The 22106-nt window shown below is 39.8% G+C and overlaps 1 protein-coding gene across 2 annotated transcripts in view; it reads left to right on the top strand.

Annotated features, from left to right (window-relative positions):
- The window catches only part of LOC131696661 (kazrin-like), a 312029-nt gene that overhangs the window by 265040 nt on the left and 24883 nt on the right, over positions 1-22106 (top strand). For both annotated transcript variants that reach the window (XM_058993390.1, XM_058993389.1), the window contains exon 5: positions 7079-7270. In XM_058993390.1, coding sequence (XP_058849373.1) covers positions 7079-7270 — 192 coding nt within the window. The remainder of the gene's footprint in view (positions 1-7078; positions 7271-22106) is intronic.

The raw sequence follows: 22106 nt of genomic DNA, 5'->3' as shown, positions 1-22106 counted from the left end.
GAGAGGAGGGACTGAGTCACTGTCTTTAACTGTGAGCAGCACAGCCATAAATCACAGCTCTGAAAACTGCAGCGTCAGGAAACTCAGAGCTAATGGAGGTGAAAAACTCCACTTGAAACATGAGCCTGTCGCTTCCAAATTATTCATCTGTTGCTACAAACCTTAAGACAGATATCTTCAGTAGGTACCGAAATTAAAACTGCATGTCCTCAGCAAGTTCAGAAAAGGGCATTTTTTATTCAGATTCTGGACTGTGCAGATGTGTCTTGAGATTTGTCCGTTTGTCTCGTACCTTGGTGTTGGTTTAATCTTCTTTATGATAAGTGTTACACATCATTGTGAAATGTGCAGAAGATTAGTTTGGGTGACGTTACCCAAGATAAGGCATTATCACTGATGTTGTTGAAGCTGACATCCTGGGATCCTTCACGAAGCTGCTTGATGAGATTCTGGGATCAATAAGCTACTAACAACCAAACGAGCCAAAAGATGGGCTGAATGGCCTGCTCTCGTTTGTAAACTTTCTTATGTTCTTATATACGTAAGGTATGTTTGTACATACTGTACATATCCCACGCGAAAGGATTACACATTACTGGTGTCAGTATCATCTAAAAGAAGGTCATAATAGATATAATTAAATCTAAGAAAGTGCTTCTTAAGATACACAACAAATTGAAGGCCAGGCAATGTCATGCAATTATGATGAAACTTACTTGGGAAATTCTTCACCAGAAGTTAGAATCTCAGAATGTGGGGATATAGAGAGGAACCTGTCAGTCTATCAGTCTATGCATCTTTTTCACAGGTGCATACAGTGCATGTAAATCATGGGTACTGACACTGTGATAGCTCTGCTTTTGAACTTGTTTAGTTCCCTCTGAATTGAGAACCCCTCTATTGAACTGTGTTTCGTTGTGCTATAGACTCGATTGTTGTTCCCCCAGGGTATGAATAGTGAAGTCAGCCTGGCTGCCAAGCCTCCTGTCTTTGTTCCTCCCCAAGTGAAAGAGGCAGCAGTGTAAAGCCACAGTGCCTGGCTGGGGATTAACCCATCTCCCTTTCACCTTTCAGCAACCTGCATTCATCACAGGCTTCAATACGGACTATCCCCACCCAATCCTGAACTTCATTGACTTGCAGAGGTTATTATTTCCTTGGGGGATGAATATATAGAGGATAATAGTGGCAACACCCACACATAGCACCCATACATGTACTGAGCTGCATATCGATCTGGATATTCCTTAGTATTTGTTACATGATTTACCTCCACTGTAGCTTGCTTGCAGTAGCCTATGTCTTGGTACCCCTGAATAGAGCCTCTTTATGCAAAGAGCTATCTGTCGTTTAGTTGCTGTGGTACCCCAAATACTGTATTTAAAAAAGCAATGCATAAGGACTGCGTGGGATATTTTTGATTAAAAAAAAAAAAGGGTTTCTTCAAAACCTGCTGATTAGTAATACAATACTGCATGTTGTACCAGCAAGATGCCTGCTAGGGCTCAAGCAGTAGCTGGTTCACCTTAAAGGACGTTCAACTGCACAAAACTGGTGATCGCAAATCTAAAGTGTTAATTAAGGACATGTATGTATTTCATATGCATTGCTTTAGGTATACCACTGCATCCTAGTGCTTGTGCTGTAGGTCATATGATGGTACTTCTTTAAGAAACAGTGAAGAAAGTGGACAGCACCTTGGTTAGTACTAGTTCAAGAGACAGTGAAGAAAGTGGATAGCTCCTTGGTTAGTACTTCTTCAAGAGACAGTGAAGAAAGTGGACATCACCTTGGTTAGTACTTCTTCAAGAGACAGTGAAGAAAGTGGACAGCACCTTGGTTAGTACTTCTTCAAGAGACAGTGAAGAAAGTGGACAGCACCTTGGTTAGTACTTCAAGACAGTGAAGAAAGTTGACAGCACCTTGGTTAGTACTTCTTTAAGAAACAGTAATGAGTTGGTTCTGTACTCCATGGCAGTCTTGATTGATTGTGCGCTAAAGATATTCCCAACTAGAGAGGAACATGCACTGCAAAATAAGTGCTTCAAAACATGTCCTGAGATCCTCAGACTAAGCTGTGTAGCATGTTTAAATGTAGACCACATATCTACACCTCTAGTGTAGCTTGTTTAAATGTAGACCACATATCTACACCTCTATTGTAGCTTGTTTAAATGTAGACCACATATCTACACCTCTAGTGTAGCTTATTTAAATGTAGACCACATATCTACACCTCTTGTGTAGCTTGTTTAAATGTAGACCACATATCTACACCTCTAGTGTAGCTTGTTTAAATGTTGACCACATATCTATGCTTTAGGTTCCACAATCTCTTAGTGTGTCAGCTGAGCAGTGTTTTGAATGGGAGCTCAAATTACTGGAAGCAAGCATGCCGGGGGACCATCTATTTGTGTAAAATCAGAGAATGGCAAAGGTTTTTTTTTTTTTCTGTGTCCTGGGTCCACATAGCGTGTGATTATCCCAGCGTTCGAGACAGCGATCGCTCTCAACAGCCCTTGAGGCAGACCCTGTGCTCCGTTTCAGTTTCAGTTTATCTCTGAGAGTTTCTCAGGTTAAAAGGCATTTAAAGTGGAAATTTCATGAGCCATGTAGCACACTCCTATAATAATGTGCTCAATTGCCAAATAAGATTGATATTATCTGGTCAGTTTTAACTGTTGCATTTGATTTTATTTGTCAGTAACTATTGCATTTGATATTTTTTTTGACAGTATAAAGCTTTTAATTAAAAAAAAATACAAAAAAATAATAAAAGAACTATTAATACATTTACCAGTTATTTTACATATCTATTTGGTTTTACAAAGTAGCCATAACATATACATATATATATTAGGGCTGTCACCCGATTAACATTTTTGATTGGCTAATCTGTGGGCATTAGTTGATTAATCGGTAGATTACTCCATCCACATTTGTAATAAAGGTAATGATCTTAAAGCGGCTGGCCTGCATACTCATACTTCTAAATCAATAGAATCTAAAAAAAAAATAAGCCCAATGGGAATTTGGTCTTTTATTTTATTTTTTATTTTTTTTAGTAAACATTTTCCAGAACAACCATTCATTTGGGTCACAGTCACTTCTCCTTTTTATTGCATCTAGCAAAACCGAAGAGATGAAGCCGTTCTGAATCTTGTCAGAGGTACCTGAGAATACTGTGGCTATTGACAAGTGTTTGCTTAACATGCTGTCATAGAATGTATCAGGGAAAGTAATTCTGCATAATTACCTCTACTTGAGGAACTGGTGCCTTCATCGTGCCTCTGAAAGCCAGTTCTTACTTGCTCATTGTGATGTATTGTATTCCTACACTTCTGCTCATCCAGTTGGACATCAATCTGGGTTTGTCCAAATGTTTTGCGTGTTACATTGGCTCGCAAGTGACTTTGGGAACGCTCATGGTTTTTGTGCTGACTTTGTTCGATAGCCTAGATTGGGCAGCAGTGTGGAGTAGTGGTTAGGGCTCTGGACTCCTGACCGGAGGGTTGTGGGTTCAATCCCCAGTGGGGGACACTGCTGTTGTACCCTTGAGCAAGGTACTTTACCTAGATTGCTCCAGTAAAAACCCAACTGTATAAATGGGTAATTGTATGTAAAAATAATGTGATATCTGTATAATGTGAAATAATGTATACTGTGATATCTTGTAACAATTGTAAGTCGCCCTGGATAAGGGCGTCTGCTAAGAAATAAATAATAATAATAATAATAATAATAGATTGCTGTAGCCAGTCCTGTTCCATATCACCTTTTCTGTACTGAACAAAAGACAGTTCCAGCAATATTATTTTGTTTAATTGACAGCTGCCGGTAAGCCACGGATACCTTTGATAATTTACATTTTGGAAGTGGCAAGTATATCCCTTCTCTTCCTGTGTCGGTTCGGGAATTCGTAGTATATACTTCCCTTTTTTAACAATCGCCAGTTTTTTTATGAAACTTGATTCGTAACCAAATCGACTACGATACCGCCGCTGTCTGACGTTTTTTTTTTTATTTGTAAAAAGTATTTTGAAACATACTTTCTATGTTCTCAATATAATTCTGAATAACGCTCTATAATAAGCAATATCGCACCAAATTCAGCTATTCTTACACCGCTTATCCTAGCATATTTATGTCCCGCCTCTGCTCACTAATGGTTGGACAGCTGCAAAACCTGGGTAGATCTTTGACTCTCCCATTGGTTACACTTACTCAAGACCTTCAGCCGAGGCAGAGAATACCTTCAACTGTTTATGTCCTGCCTCCACTCACTTATGATTGGACTGCCGCAGAGAAAATGCAAATCTTCTATTGGTTGATTTTATTTTATATAAATTATTTTTTTAAGTCTACACGATTAAATTGTAAAAATCGCAATCAAGTCTTTATGATTAATCGTCTAATTTTTTTATATATATATATGTTACATTAATTGTTACATTGATTAAATTTGAGAGGTAGTGGAGAATAGTTAAGTCTTAACTAGAGGCCCACACCTGTAAACTAAAAAGTGAAAACCAGCACCTCTTCCACCACGCTTGGCAACACTTTTTTTTTTCAGTACTATGCAGTTGGAGTTTTATTTCCATTCTTGTGCAATCTGAAAGCACCCTGCAACGGCAATAAATCAAATTGTGCTCCCAGAGCCCCCTTATCTCTTTCCTCCCTCCCAGCACTGCAACAGAAAGGCTTTGCTTGCCTCTGCTTCATCTCACTGCATAAAACATCACAACACAAACCAGTATTCTGAGAGCTCCTCTCGGAGAACTGCCATGGCGAGCACAAGGAGATAAAGACAGTGCTCCCTGTGCACCAGAGCAGCGCGCTTCTCCACTGCAAGCACAGCACAGCACGGGGCTCCCGGTGCAAACATTTCATAAGACTGCCGGCCCTGGTGCTGGTGAGGGGGGCTGCCTGGATGCTCCTCTGTGCCACGCTGTGCACAATGTCTTTTCCACGTTGTTGGCTGCTCTGACAAGGGTGATGAAGGCTGCAGGAATCTTTCGGTGTTTTGCTATACAAACACGTTACAAACTGTGAACAAGAGATGAGAATAAGAATGTTGGGAACGACGAGAGGCTGTTTAGATCGTACTAGCACATCATTCACTCCATCTAAGGAAATCGAATATAATAGGGCAAAATCTGGCTTTGGATGTTCCCAGTGTAACAGATTTTACTTCACTTGGCAAACTATTCCATAACTATTAAAAAAAAAACATAAATAAATAAATAAATCTCCTTAAATTAATATTTTAGTCAGCTTCCATTTGTGCCCTTTCTAGCAAGACTGAAGAGTAATTTCTGCTGTTTATTATATGAACATTTTCCGAGGCTGACCTAATGAATGAAGAGGAACTTTCTTTCCCTTCAGCTTCCACTTCTTACTTGAAGAGGCCTTTGTGGTCTCGGAAGCCAGTGTTTTACTTATTCAGCAGATTCTTTTGAAAGAACCCAAAATGTTGTCATACTTCTCACATATAGACCTTATTTAACCTGTCCTCATAACTCAGTGCTGGGATGAGTCTGGTTGCCCTTTTCTAGTCTGCTTTTTCTGTAGTGACCTGACCAGAACTGCATACTGTATTCTAGGTGGGGTCTACCTAGAGCATGATATTGTCAAAGTGTAACTTCTATAGCAAAAGAAAGAGCCTTTCAATAAGCACGTAAAGTGTTTGTAGAGATTAAGTTAGCGATTTGCAGTGGAGCAACTCAGTTTATATGTGATCCCACCCAAGGTGTTGCAAGCTGAGTGAAATGATTCACTCTTCTCTGCTGTTGAGGGTGGAGCATACATATAATGATTATTCCCTTTAGATGCCCTACATAAATAGCATACAATACACAATGCAATCCATTAGTCTAAAGAGGATACTACATTGATTTCCCATGAATGTAATAACAGGTAGTTAATCCACAGATTAATCCACAAGTCTCAAATTGCAGTACGATAGCCCCAGAGGATGCCTTGTTGGATTGATCTGAAATGTCTAATGGCTTCATGTAATGGTGGTGAAACGAATGATTTCTGTGGAGAGCTTGATACGAATCATCAGTTTATGCAGCTCTACGTTTTATCCTTCTGGTTGATATACTGTAAAGAGACATATTTTGCTGGATGTTTCTTTTGTTTAACTCCTCTTTTACGAGTTGAGTATTTTAAGTTATGAAATCAAGATATCAACATTAAGTTCAAAGCTGAAGTGGTTTATTTTTGTGCATAAAGTTTGTGTACACTGTCAGTGTATTGTGGAGAATGCAGAGTATGCAATTTTACAGAGAAGTATATCGTATATCCACATTATTTTGGAATTAAACCTAACTTGGTTTGAGGGCTCGCTGCCTGGCCTACTGGACGAGGCTGAGACCCCCATTGATAAAACATAGAAATTGTTTTTAAGAAAGGTGGAGATGGGGAGGTGGTAGGTTACGATGAAATCGAAACGCAACTGAGAGGTAAATGAAGAGGGTATTTATAGTGCTGACAATCTTAATTAGTTGATGTGTAAATTGAATGATTCAATTTGGTGACGCGGAGATTGGTGTCTGACCCTTCTCCCGAACTTTAATTTTATAAATTTCATTTGTGTGTGTGTGTAATCAGTTTATCTAACTCTGAAACAGTTTTACATTTGTGGAAGTAAATGAAGCACCCTACCCTGGCGTCCACAGTTATAGACACTAACTAGTTGACTCACTCCACCACTACATTTTACCAGCAATCCTAACCCCTGAGAAATATCTACTCTCCTCCTCTAGAGCTGTTGGAGGAAGGGGTGTTGTAGCCCCAGTGTCCTCTCCTCTAGTGCTGTTGGAGGAAGGGGTGTTGTAGCCCCAGTGTCCTCTCCTCTAGTGCTGTTGGTGGAAGGGGTGTGTAGCCCCAGTCTCGTCTCCCTCCCTCTCTCTCTCTCTCTCTCTCTCTCTCTCTCTCTCTCTCTCTCTCTCTCTCTCTCTCTCTCTCTCTCTCTCTCTCTCTGGCAGTGCTGTTGCAGAAGGAGGTATTGTAGCTCCAGACTCACCCACTCACTCTCTCTCTCTCTCTCTCTCTCTCTCTCTCTCTCTGGCAGTGATGTTGCGGGAGGAGGTGGCGCAGCTCCAGGAGGAAGTCCAGCTGCTTCGTCAGATGAAGGAGATGCTGACCAAGGACCTGGAGGAGTCTCACGGGGGCAAGTCTGCTGAGGTGCTCTCTGCCACTGAGCTCAAGGTGCAGCTGGCACAGAAAGAGCAGGAGCTGGCACGAGCCAAGGAGGCCTTACAAGGTGGGAGGCTTTCAATAGCACTTTAAAATACACTATTGCGAATCTGGACCCCGGTACCCCAAACTGTCCTATAACCCAAACCATGTTGTTATCATGAAATGCTTTCTGATGGCAGCTTTCATTTCCTAACATGTGAATGTAAATATGTATGTTTAAATTCAGAAATACAGGAAGGTTTTAAAGAAAAATGGTTTAGAGCTAGCTATACAAAACATTCCCAAAAACATAAAGCAAATAATGGATTTTTAATACAGAATACGATCAGTACTTTATCTGAACAGAGTCCAGTCCCCAGATTAGCGATTCATAGTCTTGAAAAAATAATTACTATGCCAGTGCTGGTCAAGATAAAAGCGGACAAATTTCACATACAAATTGACCACCAATTGTCATTAGTTGGAATCGCACAACACTGAAGTTTAGACATGCTTCTCCGCTGTGTACTGCCTTTGTTTGGTTGGGAATGGTGTGTTGATAAGGGTAAGATTGTGTCATTTTACACTAAAATCTAATTTCTGGGTGTTGGACTGAATCATGTGTTTCTTTTTCATCTTCACTACTAAAAGTCACCTCCTTGTCCTGTGATGAAGTAGGCACTGTTTTGCATTGCTGTGCACATTGAAAGGTAGATGTCCATGTGCAGCTTGAAGCTGTTTTTATTTTTTTACTTTATCGTCTTGGTTATTTGGAAGTCTTGTCATTCTCTGTAGCTCATGAGATGTCTTAGTCCAAGGATCCGAGTGGTATAGTCTTCGAGGTTTTAAGTCATCTGTTGCAAAGTGAAAGCTGTAATTATGGTGTGCAGTTTAGCTGTTTGGTAAACTTGTTTTATGGTCCTCATGGAACATATAACTGTATTGAAATAACAAGCGCTGTCATAAATCACTGTTCTTTGTTATTTAAACAATGTGAAACAATGGGTCTCTGGGGGAGTTTAGTTGTGCCCCAAGTACTCTTTCAATGGCTGCCATTGCTGTGAGTATAAAAATACATGCCTTTTAAACACTCAAGCATCAGTTCTGATGCCTTTGTCACTGTTTGTTTGTCTACTGGAGTTTCTTATGTTATACCTGAGACTCTGTACATTTTGTATGGGTGTGAAAGGTTAATTATTATGAATTGTCTGTGTATGTGATATTCCTGTCATAACTACTTCCCTAAGTCCTGGTTTTATATCAGGAAGGCTAACACACATTTTTCACAAGACAGTACAAACATACAACAGTGGGACCATGACTAGAAGAACATACACACGCATTAGGTTGATATCAATAATTAACTGTTGCTGAATACCCTGTACCCTCTTAAGCTGTACGTATCTCTTTTTCAGTCTTGCAGAGACACTTGTAAAAGTGGCCACTGTCTCAATGGGTTTATTCCTGGTTAAAGAATGAATAAATACATGTATAATGTAGCTGTTTATTATTGGGTCCCCAGGGGCTTGCCTAGTAAAAGCACTACCCCTGACTCTCACTGAGGACCACCAGGAGGCGCTGCAAACTCCCCCGGGGCTCGTTCACCTCATCACGCATCAGCTACCGCTAGCAGTCACACCTGCTAGGAGTCTAGGCAGGTGAAAATAGGCGATTGGCTTGACGAGGGAAAACAAATCACTGAGTATTAGCCCATTGTACAGAGGACCTTTTCACACTAATGCATGACTGTTTGTTTCATTTAAATTAATTGTACCTAACAAAATAGTTCTTCAAAGCACATCCATGTATTTTCATTTTAAAACATGATCTCTGGTACTACACTAGGTTGACTATATCTCTGTTTGCAAGCTATGTTTTTTTTTTAAATTTAGTTTTGTATCCCAGTTTTCTCCCCAATTTGGAATGCCCAATTATTATTTTTTCCCGGTTCACCGCTGTAACCCCCCGGTGATTCGTGAAACGGAGGCTGAAACACGTGTCCTCCGAAACGTGTTCCTGCCAATCCGTCATTTTTCGCACTGCGGATCCACAGGCTTTGAAAAACATTTTCTAATCTCTCATTAGCATAGCATCCTGACCAGTCTCTTATTCTCCCACTAAGGAGAGACACTAATAACACACAAGTGTGACCAATGTTTTATTCATGTTGTCCTACTGCAATAAAAACAAGGGCCAAGTTTGCCCCAGTTGTGTCTTGATTCAATTTTTCCCCTTTTATTAATTAATTTTTTTCATTGCTTTCCTGGATAACACTGTGTAACAAATTTTTTTTTTTTTTGGTTCCTGGGTAGAAGTGTTATTTCCTAATTGCTTATGCCTCAAAAGTATAGAAAATGGCTATTATTCCCTACAAACTTTGCTTTTGTGACCAGGACAGTGATATTTTGAAATTTACCTATTTTCCAGAACATTCCAGATAGATTCAGTGCTGAGTAAACTTGGAGTAACTTCTAGAACTTTCTAGAACTTTCCAGTAATATAAATAGTAGTATAAATACAGGGGCCTTAAGCCCACCAGTTCAGTTTAGTTCCAGCTGCCTAAGTGGATATATATCTGCATTTTTCTGAGATGGCATCAAGGTCATAGGAGACTTCAAAATGGTGGCATTCCTGATGGGTCTCCAAGGCGGTTTTACCAAGTTTCCCTGCTATCTTTGCCTTTGGGACAGCAGGGACACCAAGGCACACTACCACAGGCGGGACTGGCCACAGCGGACCGAGTTCTCTGTGGGGAGGAACAACGTCAAGTGGGAGCCACTGGTGGACCCCCGGAAGGTGCTGATGCCACCACTGCACATCAAATTGGGCCTTATGAAACAATTTGTCAGAGCTCTAGATAAGGAGTCGGCAGCCTTCAAGTACCTTCAAGACTTCTTCCCTAAGCTGTCTGAGGCAAAGGTCAAAGCCGGTGTCTTCGTCAGACCACAGATAAAGAAGATCCTGGAGTGCAATAAATTCCCCAAGAAGCTCACTAGTAAGGAGAAAGCGGCTTGGAACAGCTTTGTCGCAGTGGTTCGGGGCTTCCTGGGCAATCACAAGGCCGAAAACTATGTGGAGCTGGTTGAGACTCTGGTGAAGAACTACGGCACAATGGGCTGTAGGATGTCCCTCAAAGTCCATATCCTTGATGCTCATCTTGATAAATTCAAGGAGAACATGGGAGCGTACTCGGAGGAGCAAGGCGAGCGCTTCCACCAGGATATACTGGACTTTGAACGCCGCTACCAAGGACAGTATAACGAGAACATGATGGGAGACAACATTTGGGGGCTGATTCGTGAAAGTGATTTACAGTATAATCGTAAATCTCGAAAAACTACTCACTTCTAAATCTTTTGTAGTCATTTTTGTATTACTTTAGTATAAATACATGTTAATTTGGATTCATATGTTGTTTTTTTCTGACTTTATGTGAACGAAAAGACACAAATTCGCCCGTTTTCTAATTGGAAATAGGTAAATTTCAAAATATCACTGTCCTGGTCACAAAAGCAAAGTTTGTGGGGAATAATAGCCATTTTCTATACTTTTGAGGCATAAGCAATTAGGAAATAACACTTACTACCCAGGAACAAAAATTGTGTTACATAGAGACCTCCCTGCTTCAAAAATACACAATCTGCAATTGTGAGCAAATACTAGTCTCCCATGTCATAAGTGGATAACATTTTCTCACAGTACTTGACGCCAACATTAAAACCACATGCAAATACTTGAACAGGAAGCGATTATCTATTTAGGGGATACCATGATATTTACTAAGCAACAGTCTGAGTATTTTGGTTAAAATGTGCAGCAAATACCTCACTTCCCAGCCCCACAACCCTGAACAGGGTTTGCATTTGTATGAATGCCAGTTTACATTCTATTGGAATTTACAGGTTAGACCAAAACAGAGAGTTTGACTTGTATAAGACAGGTAAAATGTATTCATGTAGATGTCCATATATTTATCATGTGAACGGTTTAGGTGAAGTAGCTCATAGCATTTCTGTTGCATGATAACCTACCTTAAAAAAAAAAAAAATAATAATAATAATAATCTGGCACGACTGCCCTGGAAACTAAACAAACCTGGTTTAAAACAAACAGACTTGAATATGTGTGCAGCATTGTCTTTATGCTACTACACACTGTGTAAAGCCATGTATTTGACTGTTTTTCAATCACCTTTCTGTTGTATGTGTGTTTGTTGATCACAAGGTGAAACGTTGAGAGACAGTGATGCTGGCTGCATTCTGGGACAGTGCTGCCAGTTTAAATTCTTCTACAGAGCCTACTGTCAACATCACCATTGAATCTCCTTGTTTAATTGTCCCTCACAATACTGAGCAGCAGGGTAGCAAAACAAGGCCTCTGATATATAACTAACCTGTCTACTACAAAATACATCACTGCCTCTACAGGGGGCTAGTTCACTAGCCTTTCACTACCTTGAAGGCCTGGGTTCAAATTCAGTTTGGTTAGAAGTGAAAGGGTGGGCATTATTCTAATCCACATTATAAAACCACCACACAATTCAACACGGTTGTCGGTCTCTGCTTGAGAGAGGCCCAGGACTGAATGGCAGGCAGGCAGGGGGTATTCCAGTCTGGATTGAGGTGCTCTCTCACTTGCAGAGCTGTGAGGGGAAGCTCTCAGTGCCTAACTGTAAGATTAAATTAAATGCTGTACACATGCAGTCTTATAATCAAACACATGTTGCAGTAACCTTTAAAACAGTCATAGAGGGCTTTGTGATGGTTTTTCTGATTAACTGCTGTACAAACATGCCCAAACAGTTTAAGCAATTAAGGGAAACTAACACCCCTATCACAAATACATTTGTTTATATTTTTAAAAAGCACTGTGCTTTACTGTGGTGCCTCTGTCAGCACTTTCCTCATGCAGTGTGCATGCATGTGTGTGTAGCTCTGTGTTCTACAGAAGATTAAAGGACTTCACTGTGATGTACAGGGAGCAGTGGGAGACAATCCAATCCATTTAGAGCCAGGAGCTACTTTTTATTGACTTGAGAGTAATTTATTGGACCTTTTTTTATTCTGAATAGAATTTGCAAGCATTAGCATTCTGCTGCACAACACAGTTCCCAGCGGCAGTTACCGGTTATTTTATTTTTGTTCTTGCACTTTTATGGATTTTAAAGAAATTGAAAAGGCGATTTGTTTTGTTGCAAGATGGATATTTTGGAATGGCATCTTTGTTCGAGTATTGTTGCATAATACAGATCCCAATCAAATTGATGGGATCCTGTTGTTTTTTTGTCTTTAATTCCATACTAAATGCAATGTTTCTTATTAACAGCTCTCTAACAGCTTCCCATGTTAGTGGTGCTCGTGACAGCTGGATTTATTTGCACAGGGATATGTGTGTCATCCTTGAGAGGGTCCAGAGCACTCTGGAGAAATTGAAGCTGCTTTCCCCACCTCCTCGGAAGGCATCAAGGGGAAGGTATGGGTGATATGGGTGGCATCTTGAGTCACATTAAGGGCATAACAACAGGAAGTGCAGCACCTCATGGCAAGTGACAGCATAATGAATGGTTTGCAGGCTCTTTTTGTTGGTTCTTTCATAGCATACAGAACACACAGATGTTCCTATCGATTCCATGCTGTTGGTTTTGTTACGATTTTAAATCCTGTACCAGAAATCAATCATTAAGGGTTTGTCAAAGTTCCAGTATCTTTTGAAATAAAATATATTGCCATATATTGGGAAAATATGTTGACATATGTATCAACTCATAAATGTAAAACAAACTGCTTGCAATCTCTCATAGCAATAGAAGACCATTTGTTTTGCTACAAGATAATACCGTTAAATAATACATATTTAAAAAGTTTTGAATTCTGTTTTTTTCTGTCCCTGGCGATCCTCTTCATGATGTACAGACGTGCTCAAATTTGTTGGTACCTTTACAGCTCATTGAAATAATGCTTCATTCCTCCTGAAAAGTGATGAAATTAAAAGCTATTTTATCATGTATACTTGCATGCCTTTGGTATGTCATAGAATAAAGCAAAGAAGCTGTGAAAAGAGATGAATTATTGCTTATTCTACAAAGATATTCTAAAATGGCCTGGACACATTTGTTGGTACCCCTTAGAAAAGATAATAAATAATTGGATATAGTGATATTTCAAACTAATTAGTTTCTTTAATTAGTATCACACATGTCTCCAATCTTGTAATCAGTCATTCAGCCTATTTAAATGGAGAAAAGTAGTCACTGTGCTGTTTGGTATCATTGTGTGCACCACACTGAACATGGACCAGAGAAATCAAAGGAGAGAGTTGTCTGAGGAGATCAGAAAGAAAATAATAGACAAGCATGGTAAAGGTAAAGGCTATAAGACAATCTCCAAGCAGCTTGATATTCCTGTGACAACAGTTGCAAATATCATTAAGAAGTTTAAGGTCCATGGAACTGTAGCCAACCTCCCTGGGCGCGGCCGCAAGAGGAAAATCGACCCCAGATTGAACAGAAGGATAGTGCGAATGGTAGAAAAAGAGCCAAGGATAACTGCCAAAGAGATACAAGCTGAACTCCAAGGTGAAGGTACGTCAGTTTCTGATCGCACCATCCGTCGCTTTTTGAGCGAAAGTGGGCTCCATGGAAGAAGACCCAGGAGGACTCCACTTTTGACAGAAAAACATAAAAAAGCCAGACTGGAATTTGCTAAAATGCATATTGACAAGCCACAATCCTTCTGGGAGAATGTCCTTTGGACAGATGAGTCAAAACTGGAGCTTTTTGGCAAGTCACATCAGCTCTATGTTCACAGACGAAAAAATGAAGCTTTCAAAGAAAAGAACACCATACCTACAGTGAAACATGGAGGAGGCTCGGTTATGTTTTGGGGCTGCTTTGCTGTGCAGGGCACAATGAAATCTCAAGACTATCAAGGCATTCTGGAGCGAAACGTACTGCCCAGTGTCAGAAAGCTCTGTCTCAGTCGCAGGTCATGGGTCCTCCAACAGGATAATGACCCAAAACACACTGCTAAAAGCACCCAAGAATGGATGAGAACAAAACATTGGACTATTCTGAAGTGGCCTTCTATGAGTCCTGATCTGAATCCTATCGAAGATCTATGGAAAGAGCTGAAACTTGCAGTCTGGAGAAGACACCCATCAAACCTGAGACAGCTGGAGCAGTTTGCTCAGGAAGAGTGGGCCAAACTACCTGTTAACAGGTGCAGAAGTCTCATTGACAGCTACAGAAAACGTTTGATTGCAGTGATTGCCTCTAAAGGTTGTGCAACAAAATATTAGGTTAGCGGTCCCATCATTTTTGTCCATTCCATTTTCATTTGTTTTATTATTTACAATATTATGTTGAATAAAAAATCAAAAGCAAAGTCTGATTTCTATTAAATATGGAATAAACAATGGTGGATGCCAATTACTTTTGTCAGTTTCAAGTTATTTCAGAGAAAATTGTGCATTCTTCGTTTTTTGTGGAGGGGTACCAACAAATTTGAGCACGTCTGTATGTATGCTGTCCAGCAGTTGTCACTGTTCTGTATTTTAAAGTACGCAGATAAGCAGTGGTGGATGAATCATTTTACATTGTTCAGCCATCTGGGAATAAAGAATAGCTAGAACTGACTATTAAATCCAATACCATTCAATATATTTGCTTTATGATGTGCCAAATGTATGAAATCCAGTGTTTAAAAATGCAAAAAGATTGGCCCGGCTCACTACCGGACACAAGTCCTTGGCACAGAGGCAAGAGGGTTGGGTTTGGACCTAATGAATTGTGTATTACATTTGAATACATTAGTTACATTGGGTGACATTCAGAACGGCCTTGGTCTTGGCTGTGTTATTGTGGTGTCTGTGCAGGGGTTTCAACGAATGTCACTCTTCCATGTTTATAAAAAAATTTACTTGCAGTTTGTAGTTCTATACAGATGTCCATTTGTGTCTTCAGCTCAGCTTTTGACCGTTTCCTAGGTGACCATTTGAAGTTAGTGGAATGTTGGCAGAATAATGGCAAACTGTAGCAGTGTTACTTGGCTGCAAGAAAGCTATTGAGTGTTGTTGCTCTGTCACTGTCTTCCACAGTGAAATGGTCATTAGGCTGAGATTATATTGTCTGGAATTACTTGTGGACATCTTTTTAATAAGTTAAAAAGTTAAAAGTCCCCAGCAGTAATGTAAGACAATTCTATAATAGGTTGTGAAAAAAATATATGGTAATTAAAACCCGGGTTGAAAAGAAAGATCCAAGTCAAGGACGGTTGTTTTTACAAAGGGCAGGTTTAGGGATCCGACCTCTGAACTTTAAACTGTTGCTGTGCTTTCCCCACTGAGCTACTTGTTAATTAGAGGGCATTGCTTTAACACCATGACATTGCTCTCCGTAAGAAAGACAGCTCTCTAGTGAAGCCAAGAAGTTAATTAATTGGTCTTTCAGAATTATAAATAATGAAGCGTCCTTCTCTCTGGATTTCTGTTTGGGAGCAGATAAAGCTCCAATCTCCTCCCATTTTCTCCTGTGTCTACTTGAAGTAAACCACACTGACAGGGTCTTCTTTGAGTTGTTGTCCTAGTGTAGAGCCTGGCACACTCGATTTTCCGAACGTGCGTAAACATGACAAGTGGCGCTACAAGGAAGCCCAGCCTTATATTATTGACTTCCAGGCAGCCTCCCTCCTGGAGCTGGTTGTTTTATTTAGCAGAACAAAATGGAAAAGGCTTCTTTTGAAGACCTTGGGCGGTCAGACGTCCCCAAAAGGCCTGGTGTCAAGTCACAGCAAATTGAAGGAGCCTGGAGATGCAGGATGAGGTCTTTCTAGGTCTCAGTTTTACAGCCGGGTGAGTCTGAAATAAAAAAGTGACTTACAGAATTTGTCTCCTTGGCGATCACATGGTGGCTGAGCTGGAATCGGAGCAGGTGCAGCAAGGACGGAGAGGATATAGAAATGAGGTGAATGTTATAAAATCTGATGCATACAAATGTAAATGTTTCTAACTGTAGACCCCCCTGCTCTTTTTAATTAAAAAAATGACAGGACATTCCTTCAAGATGATGCATACTGTTTCCAAAGGGAGTTCTGTTAGTAATTATTTCTAGTAACGTCATAATTGTGCACTAATTTGCAGCCCCACCCTAAATGTAGGCCTGTACAGAATCAGCGTCATACTGCATCTGTCCTTTGCATGTTTCTCTCAGCTGCAGTTAACTATGCCCTGTCTGTAGCGTCCTTGTGAATCATTGCTAATTTTTTCATGACCTCCTCTCTTTTTTCTTGTGTTGTCTCCTCCTGTTATCGGCTTCCCTTGGCATAGAGGACTTGACCTGGGATACCTACATCGGTCTTCAATGAGTTTTAGTGCCATAACACCGCTTACTTGACTCTCTCGTCAGATTAGGCCTGAAGCCATACTACAAAAACGTTACATCATTACGACAAATACAAATATTTAAATAAATGCTAAAACAAAGATTCACACAGTTCAACTACTGAAAAATTCAGTTTGTACCCAGTTTAATTGTAAAATAAGAAATGCTTATAAAAACAAATGTGTCTTGAGTCGTGAAGAGGAAATTGAAACAGATGAGGGGAGTGCAGGTTGCAGCTTGGAACATGAGAAAACAAATACTGAGGAGCAAGGCCTTGTAGTCTGGTGAAAACAAACCGTTCACTTCCACTGGTAGTGTAGTGAGGCCAGAATGATATGTATATATGATCCAAGGATATGTATATATGGTTCAATGATATGTATATATGATCCAAGGATATGTATATATGGTTCAATGATATGTATATATGGTTCAATGATATGTATATATGATCCAAGGATATGTATATATGGTTCAATGATATGTATATATGATCCAATGTTTTCGACTTTAAGGTCTCCACACACCAGACGCGATGCGATTTTTAAAATTGGCGTTGAGATATTTTCGCAGCAACATGACCATACTCACCAGAAGCGACACAGAGGCGATGCGACAGGTTTGAAAACTGCCAGATCTATATAACTGTTAAAATTCCTATTGACAAAATTGTGATCAAGACTGGTACATATTCATCAACATGATGTGGAAATTATGAGTGTCTTCTCTGACGGTATTTCAACATATATGGCAATAAATCATACATACCAGGCTTATCCAGTTCCTTCGAAATGAACTCCCATATATTATCTTTCAGATCTATATCTTTATAATTGTGATGCCCTTTGTCATAAAGCTGTGGGTATTTTTTCAAGTATTATTGTTTCCTCCATCATTTTGGATACTGCTTCACCCTGCTGGACCGCGTGCATTGAAGCTGTTCTGTGATTGCTCAATGCAATAGTTGACGCATGTCAAATCACAAAAAATAGGATTCATATTTATTTCGCGTCGCTCTTGTGACGCCCTGGTGCTGCTCCTGTGTCGCCTGTCGCGTCACCTCTGGTGTGAAAGATACTTATCAGAAGTACAGGTTCTATTCATTTTAACGCATCACTGCACAGTTCCGCTTGCCACATCGCATCTGGTGGGGTAGCAGCCTTTAGAAAGCTAGCAGCGAATTTTCTGAGTGTATTACTATAATAATAATGGTATAAAACTAGCAAGAAACAGCATAGCTGCAGGACTAGAGGGTACAATCCTGATCCCTGGATCCGGTATGCTAATTCAGCTCCAGAAATCCATTTATAGAAGAGAATCCAGGGATTTCAGAATCGTATTAAGGAATCGTATTGTGTCAAGAGTTATCAGTGTCTGTGTCCATGGCCAAGATGATGATGATGATGATATTGTTTTTTTAATCTGTGACCACTTGACATGATCCCGACCCCTGCCTGTCATGGTTTTCCCTTGTTTCGTTATGTGTGCTACTCTGCTGCATAGTAACTAGGCAACCAACCCTTGCCGCTGAAATTAAAACCACAAGATTTGAAATTCACTTTAATGCTACAACCACTGTCTGCAGCTACTCGGCAGAAGGAAATGAAAAAATGATTTATTGACTGTGACAAAGGAGACACAGAGGAGAAAATGTTCTTTATATGCTCTTTTGCAGCAACATGACTTGGCATATCTTTATTTGTGTCAGGTATCATTTATATAATAAAGTGAGTAGATAAGTTTTCGTACCGACGCCTATAAGAAGACTAAACAAGGGAAGGTTAGGATCACAAAGTCCTGCTTTCGCAAGTCACATTCAGCAGCACAAGGTCCAGTAGCTTAGTAATACAAGTCTGTGGTTAGCAAACTTTAGAGCCATTTTTTTTAATGAGACCTCAAACTGAGGTGTACCGTTTACATTTAAAATCCAAATAGCAGATGTCCTGGTTACATTTTGATAATGATCAATATAAGTCCACCTGCTCTGGCTAATTTAATTCCCAAAAGTCATTCATTCCCCCAATGGAAGAGCCGGTCTAATCCACAGATGTATTCAGATAAATAATAATTGCTTCTCTTTCACAGCATCATGCCAGGACTGCAGCGACAACACCAAATAATTACAGCCTGCCTGTAATTACAGGTTACACAATTCTCGGCACAGCATGTGACAAGGAAAGGCATGATTCATGAGCAATGGTCCAACTGGGTGGCAAAGCAACAACACAACACACACATTGTAACTGCAGTATATTTCAGAGAGGGGCGTGCAGCTGTGTTCCTGGGGTGGCATTCCTCTCCAGATTCTACAGGTATAATGAAACTCCTTTAGGACCTGGATTGGGTGGAGGTTCAGTTCCATCATTTAGGAGATAGACTGGAACACTCTAGGACTGGATAGACCTGCTTAGCCCATCAGAACCACATATCAGATCTGAAGGCCTGTAATAACAGATATTTGGTCCATTCATGCCAAGTGTTCTAAATATTGTGTTAATGAATCGGTACAAAAACTCAGCAATCGATCTAAAATGTGAGAAAAGTTACAGAACCATGATACTCTAGCACAAACATTTCAACAAAAATGTCTTTCGATATCTGCAGTTCCAAAATTAAGATAAGGCATGTGGCTTTTTTATTATTTGTTTGGATCGCATACTTGAGGAAATTAATGTTTTCTGGAAAGTAGCATTTTGTAACAAGGATAATTATGGCTACGTTGCTGATGCATAAACTGTAATTTGCATGTGTTGTGCAACTGATAACTGCAGCCTGTATTGTGTACAGCAGGCTCACATATTGGCACATAAATTAGTAATTACCCAGTAGACAGTCCATAACAGAGCAGTCCCCTGACTCTTCCCCAGGGAAAGCTGTTATTAATGGTTTTGCAGTTTGCAGAGCCACACGTTCTTCATGAAGGCTGTTTTTAATGCAGGTTTGCAGTCCTCACAAGTGCTAAACCTTTTATCTTGGTCCAAAGTGAAGCGCTTCTGGTGGATTCATGACTTTAATGATCTAATCAGGTGAATTGCCAAGTGTTTGGAGAACACTGAAAGTTGCCATTCAGAGAGACAATTTTTCTCTTAGAAAGAAAGGCTGCCTCTCTCCATCGGGGGCAGTTTAGAGGTGCTGTCCCCTCCAGAACTTCTGTCTCAATGAGGTAAAACTTCTTGAGGAAATCTCTACTGGTGCAGTATTTTATGAGTGGACTAGTTAATACTATTAATCCAGAATGTATACTTTATAATGCAGTTACAATGAAGTAACACAAAATGCATTCTGTATTGCTTCAGTACAGTACTACTGCAGTCATTTACTATGCTTACTTTAACAAGGAATCAATCCTTTTGTAATTGATTGTTTTGAAGACAACTGTACACAGCTGACACCCCAAACTCGATGGGGTTTGGAGGAATGAATGCTTCTGAACCCGTGTGCCCTTGAATCCTGTTAAAACCCTGGCCCAATTTCAGCAGATTTGCATGCTGAATGCATTTGGTAATTGGGAATTCCAAGCTATTCCTGAACGGATAGCTTAAATCAGATTGTGCATATGAATGACATCATTGTGTCCACAATACTGCAGTATATATACATTATTAAGCGTGCTGTGGTGCTAATTTGAAGATCTCCTTTATTTTTATTTGGAATCATATTTTACAGCTGTGACCAAAAGTTTAGCCCTATCACCCTATAGAAGTAACACATTTTGCTTCATAAAGTCAAATGAAACCTGCTGAATAATGTTACGTTAACATATAGTTTTCCATATAGTTAACATGTAGTTTTCCATATAGTGAACGAAAAACTGTCAAAAATTGAAAAATGTGACATTGCTATACATGAAATACTGTAAATAAAAGATCTAAATTATGTTCATATCGTTGTTTATTTTAAAATGATGTCTCTGTCTCCATATTCTAGGTGATGCAAAACATTTGGCCATAGCTGTACATTGAGATTAGGATTAGTCCCAATTGTGTCTTGATTAAGCCATATATATTGTTATGATCTGCAATATATACACCCAATGTTTATCTTTTAAATGATGGTTGTGTTGTTATATCCATGTCTTTGTAGATCAATTACAATCTGTGATGGGATATTACAATCAGTTTTGCACAGCATGATCAGAAAGCATCATTTTAATAACTAATGGTTCAATTTGCATACATATACATATCAAGTAGGTGTTTGATTTTTTGTTACTACGGTACTCCAACCTTAAGATGTTATTTTTGTTTTACTGCACAGTGGCATGAGGTGGTCAAATAATACAATTACTGTTTCTTTTAATAGAACACGTATTCAGGCTGCTAACTGTTTTCAGTTTCTGCCGGCGTTCCTGTCACAGATCTAAACCATTTAAATGTGTCAGCTGATACGTAGGCCAATATTTTGTTCTAAAGCAGATAATATCCCAAACTCCAGTACCGTGTGTTATCAGGTCATGAACTAGCAGTGCATTGCTGCTGGTCTGTCACCGGTTGATGGGGGTTTATATTGTATTTAACAATCAAGTTGTCATTATGAGACAATTTGAGACCACTGCATTTCACAACACATATAAAGCCAAACATGGCAGCCGCTCAATGTTAGAGACCAGACCAGATTTAAAAATCTACAACGCCATCAATTTAACTCACAAATGAACCTGACACCTGAAAAAAAAATTGATACAGATATCAACTTCACCCAAGAATGACTTCACTGGGTAAATTCTAATGGAACAAAATTTTGATGATTTTTAAAAAAACATAATCGTGTCGGGTTTTATAGGGTTGCTGTTTACAACTGGCAAGCTTCTTGTTAGGATAGTAGATAACCCAACTGAACTTAGAAAATGATGCAGCTAACCTGATTCCTTCAGAGCTTGACTGCCCTTCATGAGAACTGAAACGGGACGGGACAGGTATCAGCTGGGGTCAGAACTGGCAGGAGCACAGAGAGATCAATCAGGGTAGGAGTGCAAGGGTTTTTTGACTCGTCATAGGATTTACCTGCTGTCATTGAGCTGGCAGTTTAATTGTTCTGAGCTGAGGAGTCCCAGGCAGTGCACGACTGAGAAATACTCTTAATAAATCCAGACCCCCCTGGAGACTCTGCTAATTAGAGAAAGCTGTTCCCACCAGCCTGTGCCTAGTAATTAGATCCCCTCCCAGACGTTACTTACAGAACCTCAGTTTTATGGCATGTTTATAGAAGCTGCCTTTTTCTAAAGAAATGGATGTAAATCTGTGCAAATCAAACTGCAAAAGAGGTTTTTACCTGTGTCCCGTTCCCACTGTATTTGCAACCACCACTGTGTCTTCATTTCAAATGGAAAACAGTTGTGCCTGTACAGTAGGGTTATACATGCAATGGGTGTGATGTGGTGATTTGATAACTCAGCACTGCTTCCACAGGCAATTATCTACATGTGGTGCTTGAGTGTGGCTTCTGCTTGGCAGAATGGCTTGTCTTCATGTCTTAAATAACATCATTAGGAAAGTAAATCCAGGTTTCCTATAGATTTTCCTGCAGAGAAGTGCCTCTATGCTGA

This window comes from Acipenser ruthenus, chromosome 20 (genome assembly GCF_902713425.1).
Source record: "Acipenser ruthenus chromosome 20, fAciRut3.2 maternal haplotype, whole genome shotgun sequence".
Lineage (NCBI taxonomy): Eukaryota > Metazoa > Chordata > Actinopteri > Acipenseriformes > Acipenseridae > Acipenser > Acipenser ruthenus.
Note: the sequence above shows the minus strand (reverse complement) of the source record. Positions and strands in the feature narration are given on the sequence as shown.